Genomic DNA, 15,484 nt, shown 5'->3' on the forward strand with positions numbered 1-15,484 from the left:
CAATTAAATCTCACTCATTTTTCTAAAAATATTCGGAGCCAAAATAAGAGCATAGAATACAAAAAGCTGGCTAAATCAAAATTTTTATGAGTCCACAAAACTGTATAAAACACAGCTTAGCTATTAAAAAGCAACTTCAAAGCCACCTTCTTTGCTCATTTCCTACACAATCACAAAAAAGGAGTGTTCGTCGGCTTATGAACAACAATGTAGAAGTGACAAAAGTACGGGAAAGCAACATTTCATGGTAAATAACATCTTTTTACTGACAATGATAGTGCACCATGGGATAACATTGATTACCTAGCTACCAAAGAGTAATGTTGGAAACGTCGCAGCACCTTCCTGCCAAAAATATTAATTTAATCTAGCAGCCTCTGCGATGTCAACTTCTCTATCCCAGTTAATGGTTTTATTTTTGATGCGCATGCTGACAGATCCTAAAAAATAATGGAAAGTCATTTATGTGTAATTTAAAGTCTGATTAGTTGAGTGTTAAAGTTCCCTGACAGTCCTTTATATTGTGAAGGGCAAATTTAGCAAGAAAATGAATCAGCTTTGCTACATTAAAGTAAGTTCTCAATCTGATATGAAAGTCAGACCTAAAGTTTGCTAATAGTAACATATGATGCAAAAACGTGGTTTCACCTGAGAATAATTTCAGAAATTAACATTTTGTAGATGGTAAAATCTGAGAATAAAGGATAAAGGAACTTTAAGTGTTGTCTTCAAATGTTTCAAAACACAAGGAACTGAATCAATAAATGAGCTCTCTGAGCTAGATAATTTGCTATATTGTACTTGGAATTGATTGAAAATTTCACATGAATCATTTTTTCAACCAAAAAAATCAGATTTTATTCTAAATCAATATTTTCTATATGAAGATATGGACTACAGCATATTATGTGTCAGGGCAAGTCAAAACACTGCATTTGGGTTCGTCAAGCTGGAAAATTTCATTTCAGGCTGAGCTCACAGAAACTTTGGGCTGGCTCAGCCTCGGTGCTGCTCCGCATGGCCACTGTCCCGAGCGTCCCGCGATGCACAGCGGGTGATCTTCGCTACTGAACCTTCTCTTCAGATGAACTATGGCAGCTCAAGTGGATGCTGCCCTTTATGCTAGCTTTCAAAATTTGCACATTTTTTATTTTGTTAAAATATTTTTGTTACTTTTTACATTTGTCATCTAGTTAAAACCGTTTCATGGAAGGAAGAAGACAGATATTTTAAATTTGGATGCTAAGGCAGATGAAAAGAAATACAGAAAGTAATCCAACTTTCCTATAGAAGAAAAGTCTGTTTGCATATCCACATATGCTCTCTCCGATTAATCTGATTCTGTTGTTATTTACATAGTTTTCATATTTTATATTACTTTCTAGGCTACAGAAGAAGATGAACCACCTTATTCTACTTTTCTCATTGTTCTTGGCTCCAGCATTTGCTGACAGTGAAAGTCAGAAAACAAACAATGCCAGTCATAAACGACAGAAGAGAGACTGGATATGGAACCAAATGCATATCAAAGAAGAGATTGATACACCATTACCACACCATGTTGGCAAGGTAAATAGCAGTCTGTTAGCAAGAATAATTAGAAATGCAGACAGCAAATGAGTATCTCGAAAAGTATTACTTGTTTGCAGTCTAGGCAGAAGAGGAAAAAAAGGAAACAGAAATGGGTCTTAATTCCAACATACTAATGTGTTAAAATCCTAAGAATGTGGACACAGAGTAAATCAAGAATAATGTCAAAGGAGTTCTAATTCTTTTGAAGAATATTAATAAATTTTAGAGAATGACAAGTATGGAGCATCTGCAGTGAAGCAAGAATTGCATTCCATGCAGGTGCACCGGAAGGAAGTCTGGCGGCTGATGTATGTCAATATTTTTCTGGCAGCTCAAGATTCTTTCAAAAACCTAGGAGATCAGCTATTAAAAACCTATACACTAAAAAACATACAGTTTACATCCCTCAGCTTGGATACAAAACAAAAGTGCTATGTTTAGGAATACTGTTGCACAATCAAAATATTTGTTTCACAAAGTGAAAGAAAATAATTTAAAAAAATAATAATGAGCATTGACCTGCTTGCAAACTCATTTTCTTCAGGGCAGTGCTCAAAAAATCCTATGATTAACTGCATATCACCCAGACAAAGTTCTTCCAATCTAGTCTTTCAAATTTAACTGCTTTGACACTTTTCAGATAAATGCAGTTGTAGGTTTTCCTCCCATGTACAACAATCAGTACCTGCCAGAGCCGTCTCGCCAAGTGAAACAGACCTTTCATGCTCAGTGGTGCTTACTGGCAGAACGCAGGAGGGAGGCGAGAGGCCACAGGGTATGCGCAGCTCACACAGGACATCTCCGTTTCATTTCAGACCAATTCGGTGGTAGATTGAGGAGAACGATTCCATTCCTGGAGCTGTCCTAAATAAGAGTAATTCACTTTGTACTGTGCTCTGTGGTCTTTCAGCAGTGGAGTGCTTCTGATTGCTTTTGCAATGGCTGTGCTCAGGGCACTGCATTTGCAGGATTGAACACTTGATAAACCCTTCAAAAGAGGCCACAGGAGCAGCGTGGCAGAACTGAGCGACAGCTGCAGGAATATGCTGATACAATTTGATTTTATCTTTCATGACCTTGGATCCTCTCCTTTGTATGTTCATCCTCAGTTTTAGAAAAGGCAATCTTGGAAGTCTATACCTTTTACACTGAATAAGTAAATAAAAATTGAGAAAGAAGGTACAGACTATCCTATCTTTGAGGCAAGGCTGAGGTTATTTCCTGTGTTACATCTCCAGAGTTGTAAACTGTTCTTCAGCAGGCGTGGCAGCCAGAAGTATGATTAAGTATGTGGAATGAGGAAAGAAAATTTTAATGACACATTTCAAAACAGAAAACAGAAATGAAAGCATGATCAACAGTAAATGACAACTACAGAAGAAATCAAATCCTGAATACGAAACAGGTGCAATTTATGATAAAATCAGTAACAAAAAACTAGAAATTCTTGATCAAACCCAGCAATCATTGATAAATAGCTTGCTGAAGTAAGAACGCTGATATGATGCACAGAAAATTGTGGTTTAAACCTGCTATCACTGTCCTTAGATTGATGAAGTATGGAAAGGGATGAATCATCAGATTACCTGCAGATTAAATGATGTGCAAAACCATTTGAGATCAGATTAAATTACATTTTAAAACTGATTAATGTTCAGTACTTTCATCCCATCCCATTTTCATTGCATATAATGTTAAAATTTAGAATCTATGGGGTAGAAGTTTACTGTCATGGCCTGTAAGGCTATGAAAAAATTGCATGTGACTAAATACAAGAAAGCTGTCAGCTACAGCAAGAATTCTGCTAAATGCCAAGTAATAGAAACTAATGCTGAATAATGTCAATACCTGTGAATGAAGATCTGATTTTGTAATTCTGTGCAATCTAAGCAAAATCTCTGCTAAATTCAGAAGATTACTTGCAAACAAGAGTAGCTCAAACTGAACGTGGTGGCGTGTGTTATTTCAGACATAATGAGATTGATGATTTGTATGTGTTAACTGCATGAACAATTTAAATCTTTGGGAAATATGAGATATGATTTAAAAATTGCTTCTTGATATATAAGCAAGCAACTGTCAGTCTGGATACAAGTTTCACCCCATAAGCCTGCATGGCTGTAGCTGCTGTAGTGCTGTTTGTTCCGCAATACTCCAGCTGTCATCAAAAGTCTTGATGGCCATTCTGGTTTCAAACTGAGCCTGAAGAAGGTTATGATTCTGTGTATCTTCTGGTATGAACTATACCGCATCTAGACACCAAAGCTCACTTTTATCTTTTCTTCTAGATCACATCAAGCGTAAGGAACAACTACGCTAAGTATATTATTGAGGGTGAATATGCCAACACCATTTTTAAAGTGGAAGAAACCAGTGGTGATGTATATGCATTTGAGAGACTGGACAGAGAAAAGAAAGCAGAGTATGAGCTGACTGCTCTCATTATTGACAGAAGAAACAACCAGTCACTGGAACCCCCATCTAAATTCATTATCAAGGTTTATGATATTAACGACAATGTCCCTGTGTTTGTACAAAAGGTATTCAATGGATCTGTCCCAGAAATGTCGCCAGTAGGTACGTTCTTCCATCACTCACTTCCTTTCATGTCTCTGGTTAAAAGGCAGAATTTATACTAAACATGCTGTTTGAAAAACCCTTTTCTAGGAACCTCAGTCACCAAAGTGACAGCTGTAGACGCTGATGACCCAACAGTTACAGGTCATGCTACAGTTACCTATCAAGTCATTAAAGGAGACGAATACTTCACAGTTGATGACTCTGGTAGGTGAAATAAGCAAATGTCCTTACACTTTGTCCTTACCTTACACTTTGAAGAAAACACAGTTTTAAGCCTTCATTATTCTGGAAAAGGCAGATAATAACTCAAAACTATAATTTTAACCATAATTTAGAAAGATGTTTCATTCACACTCACACAATGCCACTGCCTGCATCTGGAAATGAACTAATAAAGTCAGGATATCAGGTGCCATGAACTATATGAGAAGATAAAAGGTCATTTTTTCCCACTGATGAAGAGACTGACTAGGAGCTAATATAAGTTCAAGTTTCAGTTTAGCGTAGATACCATTCCTTTGATCAAACAGGAAAAGGAGAATACATAAATTCTGAAACAGCATTCAATAACTCAACCCTTTGCTTTCCTAAACTTTCTTGTTTAAATTTTGCCCAGTTTTAAAAATAATGTCACAATGTCTTGTAACCTTGCTAGTCCTCTGGAGCAAATAACTCAGATAAAGAGGTGCTCAAAGTCTCTAGATGCTGTAGTGACCAAGTTTAGACATTGTTAGACTGTTTCTAAGCAGCAAGGATCAGTATCAGTTTAAAGGAATGTAATGTACAAAATCTCCCAAATATTCTATCATGTAAGAAAGATTTCTAACTTTTCTGGCCTTAGCAAAATACCACCGTAAAAATGCTACTTAAAGCTGAATGTGTGGCATAAGGCAAAAATTTGCTGTCAAAGTTAAGAGATATTGGACATGCCGCAAAACCTAATCATATTCAATGTTATTTTTTCAAAGGTGTGATTTCTACAACAAGGGCTGATTTAGACAGAGAGCATCAGTCGACATATGAAATTATTGTTAAAGCAAAAGATGCTCCAGGGTCTTCTGGGGATTCAAGCACAGCTACAGTCATTATCACTTTAACCGACATCAATGACAACTTCCCAGTATTCAAGCACCGTAAGTATAATGCAAGCGCTGTATCAGTTGGAAACCAACGGCTGACATGACTATAACCAATTTATGTCAGAGTTTATAACAATTTAACTTTTCTTAAAAGTGGACAAAAGAATCTTACATATTCAGAAGGCCTTCTGTAGTGCGGCCCTGGCTACATTTCCTGGGTGACTCGCACCTAGAGGAGAAAATAAAAAACAATAATGATTTTATCACTTTGCAAAAGATCTTGACAATTTTGAGAATTAATTATACTTTTATAAAAAATACATCAAAGTGCTGTCTCTAGAGATACATAATGCTGAATTCTCAATGAAATATTTTTTTGTATGTCTATAAACTAAGAACAATTTTTGACTAAGTTCTAACTTCCATGTACACACTCCTTATGTCTTTGTTGTCGGGTTTGTTTGTTTGTTTGTTTGTTTTCTTTTAACAGCATCATTCCACTTTAAAGTTCCTGAAAACATTTCAGTAGGAGGAGAAGTTGGCAGAGTCAAAGTAGAAGATGTTGATGAACCACAACACAGAAATACAAAATACAGTTTTGTCAGAGGAGATTACAGGGACACCTTTGAAATTGTAGCAAATCCATTCACAAATGAAGGAATCATTAGGCCAAAGAAGGTACTTTTCCCAGTAACAAAGATAATTATTTTGTGTATTATTATGTGTAACAAGGGTGTTTGATTCAGTTTGGGACTAGCAGCAGGAAAAAATGAAAAAGTGTGGAAGTCAGCATGAAATACATTCATCTTAAAAACCCTGTTCTGTGAGCTCTGGGAAGAGAAGAGCTGGTGATTCACCAGCTCATTTTAACCGCCAGCTCTGGGAAAATCTAGAATTACTGCAGAGTGCAATGGGGACTGTGTCAGATATTCAGGTTACACAGTTCAGGCTTCTCACAAACCAGATATTTGGATTCTTCGAAGAGTCAGTGATTTTAAGAGATGGACCAACTGACCAAATCAAAGAATCTTTCCCTTCTGCAGCCTAAGTGAAAACAAAGTAGAAATGTGAACAAGTCCACCTGACCACCCCTCTGAACATGCTCTTTACAGTTTGGCGCTTGCTCCAACCTGAGTCACAGCTCTCTAAATTTCTTCAGGGTGTTTTCAGAGCTTCCTCACTAATTCCTTTTAACTCTTCAGGACAGACCAGACTTTCCAAAGCCTTTATTATGGTCTGCTCTTTGTTTTTTAATTCTCAAACATACTTGATTTGTACCAAGAAACATTCCTGTGTTATGCAGAGCACTGCCAAGCCAAGAGTTCATTGATTTCATTGAGTCAGAGTGAAGAAAGAAAAAAAAAAAAAAAAAAAGAGGAAGGACTATAAATCATGTCCTGTAAGCCTCAGATTGACAAGAATGTGTTTTTCACTTCCAGACATGTCTCTGTAACTACTAAGACTAGAAATGTCATTAAGAAGAAAACTTTAAGGGAAAAAAGTACCAAGTACTCCAAGATGGGCAGTAAAGTCTCAGGTGTGGTCACTGAGGTGCCAGCAGCTTTCCTTCTCCAAATCAGCCCTTCCCCTGCTCTTCCCAGCAGCCCAGGAGCGCAGGGCTTGCAGCGGCTGCCCAGAGCGGCAGCAGTAAGAAACCCCACACATACACACACTGGCTGATTCGGAATCAGCTCCCCTTTTAACACGCAGTGGGAAAAAGTTCACCCCACTGTTTTGTAACATGCTTTTGGCCACGCACATGTCATAATTCTAAATATGCAGCCACGTGAGATAAAATTTCAGCTGCTGGATAAGCACTAGCACTTCCAATTGCAATGTCTTCTCAAAGAGAAAAACAAGAGTCACCACAATTACCTGCTGTGTATTTCACGGTGCTTTTATAATCTCAGGTGACAGCACAAAGGGACACAAACTTTTAAATGAGTGATTGCTTGGGCATTCTCCTCACTTCCTGGTCTTCCTTCCATTGTATGATTCCGTTTATAATCTCAGTCAACGGGAAAACCAAGGAAGTGGATGTTGTTTATTGGTAAATGGCCCAGGCACCAGTCAGCGCAGCTATGAACTCTGCCTTGGGTGACTTCAGAACAGAAAGTCTTGCCAAGAAGAAGAGAATCTCGTCCCCAACATTTCAGAAAAAGCAGCTAAACAAGTTTTGATAGCTACAGAAAATAATTTAAACCAAGAAATACTTCCTGAACTTAGAATACTGGATGAATCTGTTCAAAGCCAGAAGTTGCTAAAACCATTGTATGAAGGAGATGGTCAGTTTGGACATGCTCTCCCAAGAGTCTAGCTAAGATGCAATTTGGTAATATTTCCAAACATGGATTAGAGTACACAGCTTAAATTTGCACAGATAGTTACTGCAAAGTTTACTTAGACATCTCCAAAGGAAGAATATCTGTTTGTCTTTTTTCTAGCCCCTGGACTTCGAAAAAGTAGCAGAATACAGGTTTGACATTGAAGCAACAGATCCCACAGTTGATCTTCGCTATTTCAAATCCGGTGGCTCCAGGAGCATTTCAACAGTCACCATTGAAGTCACTGATGTTGATGAGCCTCCTGTCTTCACTAAACTACCATATGAATTTAAAGTAAGGGAAAACGATCCAGAAATAAGAACACTTGGATCAGTTTGGGCACACGACCCTGATGCCGCTAAACGGAAAATCAGGTAACATGACATTAGCTTTAGTAATTCTGTTTTAAAGTGGTGAATTCGTTAATGATTCCATGAATTTGACAAAGAACTGAGATTTTGGCTCTGTTTTTCAGAATCTGCATGCTAAAAAAAAAAATCCAATTTGATTTTTCTGGCACTGCAGCCATGGATACATATGGTAACCAACAAACATGAACATAAATTACATTTACCCATTTAATTACCACAGAAACTTACTGATTAAATATCTGCGCATTTACAGGAAAATGAATAATCCTGGCTATCTTTACATGGTTATAATGTATTGTTACATTTTTTATTGTAATAACTCCCTCAAGTCTGTGTTTTGAAAAGAAAATAGACTTCTGAAACAGTAAAAGATAAAAATCTGGAAACTCTTCCAACAGACATATTTAACTCCCACAGCTTGCATAATTTTAGGAAAATATTCCGAGACTGCCTGGTCAAGATATTAACGTGATTTGTCACATAAGAACTCTCTGACTTTCCACTACAAAGAACTGAGGTGAAGCACGGTATAATCACCCTCGCATTGACATGTCTCTTTTTAAACAAAAACCAGATTTATTCGACGAAGAGCTAGTCCTAATGGAGACTATGTCAGGGTATCCGATACTGGAATTATTCAACTTCCCAAGCCCCTGGACAGAGAATTCAGTTCCTCATACAACATCACCGTTGCAGCTCAGGAAATCCTTGAAGATGGTAAGTGCTATCCACTCCCCTATTTGAAAGAAATCAGTGTACAACTTTACAGCAGGACTGTAGCTTTTCAAAAAGGAAACCCACAACCTGTCAGCCTGTTTCCACTAAGCTACGAAAGGGATGCTCGCAAGGTTTGCGCAATAATCTTCCAAATCAAATGAGTCCCTACAAATAGGTCAAATACAGTTTTAAGATTTGGCCCCAAGCTATTAGGAAAATGCATTCCGTTTGTTACAAGGAATAAAACGGGCATGTGGAGAGGAAGCAGCTTGGGAAAGAGGGATAAGCCTGTGGTTAGAGCAGAAACACCCCAGCCAGCTTCATTCCCTCACAGAGAGGTACCGACTCTCCCTCCCAGGCTGCAGCCCAGGCAGCATCGTTGCGCAGGCTCCTCCACGCAGCTCTGCTCCGCTCGGGGCGCAGGGCAGGCCGGGGGGCAGGCCCCAGCCGGGCTGGGAGGGCAGCCTTTTCTGGGGGAAAAAGATACCTAATAACACAGACATGGCCTGTTCTGTGCCTGCTGCCTCAGTGCCAGAGAATGATACTGGATCCCACAGCCACACAGTGAGAAGAAACCGTAAGAAATTGTCATTTTCTTCCTCATAGGTCCTTGATGGTTTAGGCCAGTAGGAGAGGTTTTAGGAAAATATCTCATTCTGTCAAAGGAAAAGCTTAAATTAATGATGGAGCTAGAAACACCCCATATTTGTCATGCAGGAGGCGTGGAGGTGAACGCAAACAGTAGAAATGGGAGGCCTAGACAGCACTGAGATTCCGGATATCTCAGAGACCTGTACTGTTGTTACTGTCATTTCAGGTCGCCTTTCTGACCGAGAATCACATGCCCAAGTTCACGTAATAGTTACTGATGAAAATGATAATGCTCCAGAACTTGTTTATCCTGAAGAACCCAGAGTGTGTGAAAATGCTGCACCAGGAAAGGTGAGACAGGATGAAGCGTTTTTCCCTTAAACCTGAATTATCTACTTGCAAGCTCAGTCAAAAAATGCCTTTTAATAAAAGTCTCAATTTTCACACACAAGCACCTGATCATTTCACTGATTTCCAAAACATCAGTGGTCAGAAGTCTCTCTTCAGGACTTTACAGTGTTGGAATATTGACTTTCATCTGCTTATACACATGGGCTGCACAGTTCCACTGCCTCCAGACTTTTAAGAACATATGTGCATTAGCAATTGAACCATGAAGTACAGTCAAGCCTTGTAGAGCAAAAATTAGCAATTTGTTTTTATCACGCAAATGCTCGTACATGATACTGAGAATGAAACCATTTCAAAATACTAAAAGAAACATTGCTGCATATAACATTATAGTGGTATTCATCAGAGCACAAGCATCTGCATGCACAGTGTTAGTATTTGTGCTTTCAGATGTTTGGTCTCAGACACAAGTATTTAGCCCATACATGTAATGTTTGTTAAATTAAGAGACTTTGTCACAGACTGGACTCTCTGATGGAATCTGTTAAAACACACAAAGTATTATTTCACCTTTAATTTATTTTTAAAAATACCTTCGGGACATAATCATACACATTTTTTTATATTTTATACATCTAAGCTATCCCAGATTGAGGTTTCCAAAAAGATGCATGTCATTCACGAGTGGCAGTCTCAACGACATGCAATGAATGAGAGTCATACCTCTAAGTAAGCTGAACACTTTAGAAGACAGCCACCTTCAGTATTTAAATGAGCCACGTCTTTGTGCATAAGACTTTTTTTATGCTTTAATTACACAAGATTTCCTCTTTTGTTTTCTACCTGTGAATGAAAGGACAAGACTGCTGGTTTTGGAGGTCTACCAGGAAATTACTTGCCTTGAAAGAACTTGAAGAGGAGCATCACAATATCTCTTTGTCCTGCCCTTTACTGAAGGGTTACACAGGATACATAGCGCAGCTCTAACTTAATAGTGTGAACAGTTCTATCATTGGAAGCAATATATACTGAAAATTTTGACCTCTTCCATCTTTGTAGGTTATCATCAGGATTTCAGCTACTGACAAGGATGAAACATCACCTAGAGGTTTCTTCAAATACTCCCTGGCCACAGAAGATAGCAACTTCTCCTTGGTTGAGAACTACGGTAGTGTATCCCTGCAATGCATTTTCTCAGCCAGCCAAAGTGAGACAATAAGTGAGACACTAAGACATGGGGGAGAAGAGCTGCAGCAATGACCTATGACTGGTCTAGCTGAGCTAAGTAACAATTTATTTGTAAAGGCTCAACTTAGTGAAAAAAAATGGTATTTGTTGCCACCCAAGTTTCACTGCATTCCCCAAAGGCTGGCTCTGTCTAAGGGGAAGATGTACCAACTGACTGATAATCTATAAGGAAAATCTGGTAGAGATTATCACTTAATTAGATGTTGTTACTTCTTCCAGATAACACAGCTAATGTCACTGTCAAATATGGACAATTTAATCGTGAACTTGCCAAAATCCACTACCTGCCTGTCATCATCTCAGACAACGGTGATCCTGAGCTCAGCAGCACAAATACACTTGTCATCAGTGTCTGCAAGTGTAATGAAAAAGGCAACTTCACTTTTTGTGAGGAAAGAGCTAAACAAGTTGGAGTCAGTATACAAGCACTGGTGGCAATTTTTATCTGTATCTTCACTATTATTAGTAAGTATTTGACTTTTGTTATGTTCTCTAACTTTAAATGTGGGGATTGTTTTGGGTTTTTTCTTAACTGAGATCTACAAAACCTTTGTGGCTATCAAATGGTCAGAAAGGCAGAAATACTGTAACTATTTGATACATCTCGCTCTTTCGATTTGGCTTGTTAGCATAGTTTCAGCTACAAAACTGTTCAGTCTATTGGAGAGGCTGAGTCACTGAAAGGTTATTGCAGGTATGCATAATATACTTAATTTACTGTTACTAGCCTCACACGCAGCTATAAAACAGGAAATTTGTGCTGGGGCAATAATAATAGGATTCCTGTTTCCAAAGGCTGAACTAGTCTGGAAGCCCCTTGAACAGTACAGTGGACATATATACATAAATAATCTGTAACAAATCAGCAGATCAGTACATATTTGCAGTATTTGTAATGTATCAGAGAAGGAGCAACACTTTTTCTTGCTTGAAGAGGCCTCCTATGCAATTAGCACATAAGTAGCACCTGATGCCTGGCATTAAACGATTTACCAGTTCAAGGCAGTAGTCGATTCAATGAACTTGTGACACTATACATTGTACTTGTGATTCTGGCTCAAGAGTCAGTGGTACAATTCCTGTACCCACTGAACTGCTTTGAGAACATAAAAATCCTACAGTTAAATAGCATTTAAAACCTTTTTTTTAATAGTGTAAAAAAAACCCAAACAAACAAAAACAAACACACGGAAAAAACACTTCAGACTGTGTTACATATCTTAAGTGCGATTTGTTTAAATGCAATTGTTGTTCCCTACTTCTTCATTTACACATGCTCATCTAAGTTTTCTTTGCAGTAATCACATTGCTAATTCTTCTAAGAAAGAGACACAAGAAGGATTTGAGTGGTCTTGGGAGGAATGTGGCAGAGATTCATGAACAGCTTGTCACTTATGATGAAGAAGGTGGTGGAGAAATGGACACCACCAGCTACGATGTATCTGTACTCAACTCTGTCCGCAAGAATGGTCTAAAGCCTGAAGCAGCTCCCTCTCCATATGCACAGGTCCAAAAGCCTCCTGGAAATATGACTTCTGGTGCTGGAGAAATGGAAATGATGATTGAGGTTAAGAAAGATGAAGCCGACAATGACAGGGATTTGCTGCCCTATGACACACTTCACATTTATGGCTACGAAGGTGCCGAGTCCATTGCAGAATCTCTCAGTTCTCTGGAATCAGGCTCCTCAGACTCAGATATTGATTATGACTTTCTAAATGACTGGGGACCCAGGTTTAAAATGTTAGCTGAGCTGTATGGATCAGAACCAAATGAAGATTTTGTGTATTAAGTTCAAATTAGCCATGAATTTTCTCACTCCCACTACAGACAGACATCAAGACCCTGCCAATGGTCAAAGAACTCACAGCTCTTCATTCAAGCTGTACTAAGACTTCAAACAGACACACAAAAAACCCCAAACAAACAAACAAAAAACAACAACAACCTGAGCGCCATAGCGTTAAAAAGAAACACACAGATCACATATGTTGACTTCCCCCAGCACAGCTATCCTTGCTAACATTCAGTTCTTTCCCCAAAATTGCCACTCGAGGACCTGCTCGAGTCTTCTGGGACACAACTCCTCTCCCTGTCCAGAGACACTTCTCCTTAAAAAGTGGTTTTGTCCCCAGTTTCTCCTTCATTCCTCTCCTCTTGCACTGTTTTCATCAACAGACATTCAAGGTCACCATCCGCTGAAGCAGAGAGGTTGGGTGGCATTGGGAAGGAATGTTTTGAACAACCTCCTGTACCTCCAGCCGGCTGGTTTGCCCGGCCCTCTTGTAACATCTTTACTGACATTCCACACTTATGCTTACCCAGCAGAGGAGAGGAGGAACATATGGTCTGTCACTTCATATTAGAAATTATCCCATCACTTTCAAAAAGAGGCATGATTTCTCCTTCTTTCCAATCTATTAATTATTCTTGCTTTATAGTTTTCTACTACATATATGAGTTACTAAAGATAAAATTAGACAGAATTTTTAGATGCACAATCTGGTTTCATCTGTCATTTTTAACAGCCTGATGATGATTTCAGGCACCTTTCTGGCATGCTAGAATTTGCTCTAGCTAGCAGCAAAATTGTTTTTTCTCTCTGTAAATAGGATCTCAGTGTTACTCAGCGGAACATATCCTGCAGGGCAGGAAATGCAAAGATCAGGGGAATGTTGAGACTCCAATACTGTAAATCTCTCTAGATGGCAACATAGGTCTCTCTAGATTTCTAAAGAGGTTGAATAGGTTTTTTTATTCAACATTATTAAAGCAATTGTATTTTTTCAGGGACAAACACAAATGAAAGGCCTCATTACTGTGAAATTGTTTTGATTTTTTTCTAAGCAGGTACTGTAAAACAGGTATTTTCCACCTAGGAAAATATTGTAGACTTCCAAACCAGAATGCTACACACCCACACATTTGTCTGCATAAAAGAACCGCAAATGTAAGTAAGGTTTTGAAGCTGCAACTACTATGTCCCTGGTAAGCATGTGTTTAGTTTCTTGACTGATGAAGAGCCACAGAATGAACAGAATGAAACTTCCCATGCAGGAAGTTACCCAGCCAAACACATCATGTAAAATGCGGGTCTCTTAGGACACTGGCCTGTCCCTGGCTCCTGGCAATGCAGATTCCCATTGCCTTCAGCAGGAACAGAGCCCTGCCACACAGATACTCAGTTCTGCAGAATCTGTGCTGGAGCTGTATATATTAATTTAGTTGATTTGATTATTTAAATTTGGTAGCTAATCAATTAATGCTAAATATTTTTTTTTCCTAAACCAATATCGTGGAACCTCACAAATTTGCTTTTCACTTATTCATGTCATCTCTAATTTACATGCCCTTCCCCCAAAATGCTTTCTTGGCAGGAAATAGCAATGCACTATAATACGGTCTCACATCAGTCCTCACTACTATACAAAGTTGTCCAATGCAATACTTAGCTGGACACTAATGCCTACTATCCTCAATAACGCAATCACTCAAAAAATTTTCAAATATGAACTAAAGGAAAACTAAGTAGAATTCTGCACATCTGCAAATCAGCTTTGGATCACATCCTTTATATAAGAAGTACAATTTGCAATGACAGCCTTGGTTTTATTTTTAATGTGTTCATTCTCTTCTGTTTTGCTTAATCCATTCAAGTGTATGCTATTGAGGTTCCGCATATTAGTATATTATAAAGAGTGCTAACTAATAATACTTACAGTTTAAAGTTTTCATCAGTAACTAAGGTATTGGCTATCAACAGGTAGAGTTAGTTATGAAATTATTTAGTGCAGTAAGTACTTTGGTAAGCAGCATCCAGATAATATTACCTGTAATTGCTATTTTTAAGCCTGTTTTATAAAGCTATTTTAAGGAACACTGTAGCAATTTCCACTGTATGAAGATGTTTGCACTGGATAGTTTCTTTTTATATTCCTGTACTGTATTTTTTTTACTAGATAAAAGCCAATCTCAAGTTCAGATTTTCTGTGCATTAATGAGTTTCACACAGAAGACAATACCAGGCTTTGTACCACAGTGAATTCAACCATAAAAACACTGGTATCTACGCTCTAAGCAAGTTCAGAGTAGACACATTCACCAGAGGACTTTCTGCGAAAGAAGTTGTCTCCCACTCTTTGGAAAGTTGTCAGTAAAGCTCCTGGGGTAAGGAAAAGCCCCAACAGTGCAGTCTGGCTTCAGCAGCTCGTCAGGTTGAACCCTCTGACTGTGGAGGACTCATCAGTGCTACACGACGCACCCAAATTCCCAGCAGATGTTTGGTGGTTTAGCTCTTTTTTCCTACTGGAAAAGTACTCCTCTCTGATGGGAAAGGACAGGCTGCAGAACAGAAAGTCCAAACACCCTGGGTCAGTACGTACCACCCACCCATGGGGAACTGCACATATGGGCACCACCTGAGTGGTCTGTCAGTGTCACCTCCCTGGGTGACACCCCAGCACCACCACCCGCCTGCTGGCGCTTCTTCGCTGATCCACTGCCACAGGCTTAGGCAAGAAGGATCGCTCTCTACAGCAGGAAAACTTCCAGCTTTATCACAGGCCAGGATTTAGACAGGACATGACAGAACAGTACACACCTATTAAATTAAAAAAAAAAAAAATTACCCCTAACTTTGCAGCTTTATATA

General features: G+C 38.8%; 1 protein-coding gene across 1 annotated transcript in view; it reads left to right on the forward strand.

The window, feature by feature from the left end:
* CDH5 (cadherin 5) overlaps window positions 1-14,814 on the forward strand; it is a 30,626-nt gene extending 15,812 nt beyond the window's left edge. The window contains exons 2-12 of the mRNA XM_065641098.1: window positions 1,386-1,569; window positions 3,861-4,149; window positions 4,240-4,356; window positions 5,121-5,285; window positions 5,722-5,909; window positions 7,676-7,929; window positions 8,501-8,643; window positions 9,461-9,585; window positions 10,645-10,753; window positions 11,053-11,298; window positions 12,132-14,814. Of these exons, the coding sequence (XP_065497170.1) occupies window positions 1,399-1,569; window positions 3,861-4,149; window positions 4,240-4,356; window positions 5,121-5,285; window positions 5,722-5,909; window positions 7,676-7,929; window positions 8,501-8,643; window positions 9,461-9,585; window positions 10,645-10,753; window positions 11,053-11,298; window positions 12,132-12,625 (2,301 nt within the window). The 5' untranslated portion in view covers window positions 1,386-1,398 and the 3' untranslated portion in view covers window positions 12,626-14,814. The remainder of the gene's footprint in view (window positions 1-1,385; window positions 1,570-3,860; window positions 4,150-4,239; window positions 4,357-5,120; window positions 5,286-5,721; window positions 5,910-7,675; window positions 7,930-8,500; window positions 8,644-9,460; window positions 9,586-10,644; window positions 10,754-11,052; window positions 11,299-12,131) is intronic.
* Window positions 14,815-15,484: the final 670 nt, after the last annotated feature.

The sequence above is a fragment of the Caloenas nicobarica genome, chromosome 9 (assembly GCF_036013445.1).
Source record: "Caloenas nicobarica isolate bCalNic1 chromosome 9, bCalNic1.hap1, whole genome shotgun sequence".
NCBI classification, from domain to species: Eukaryota; Metazoa; Chordata; class Aves; order Columbiformes; family Columbidae; genus Caloenas; species Caloenas nicobarica.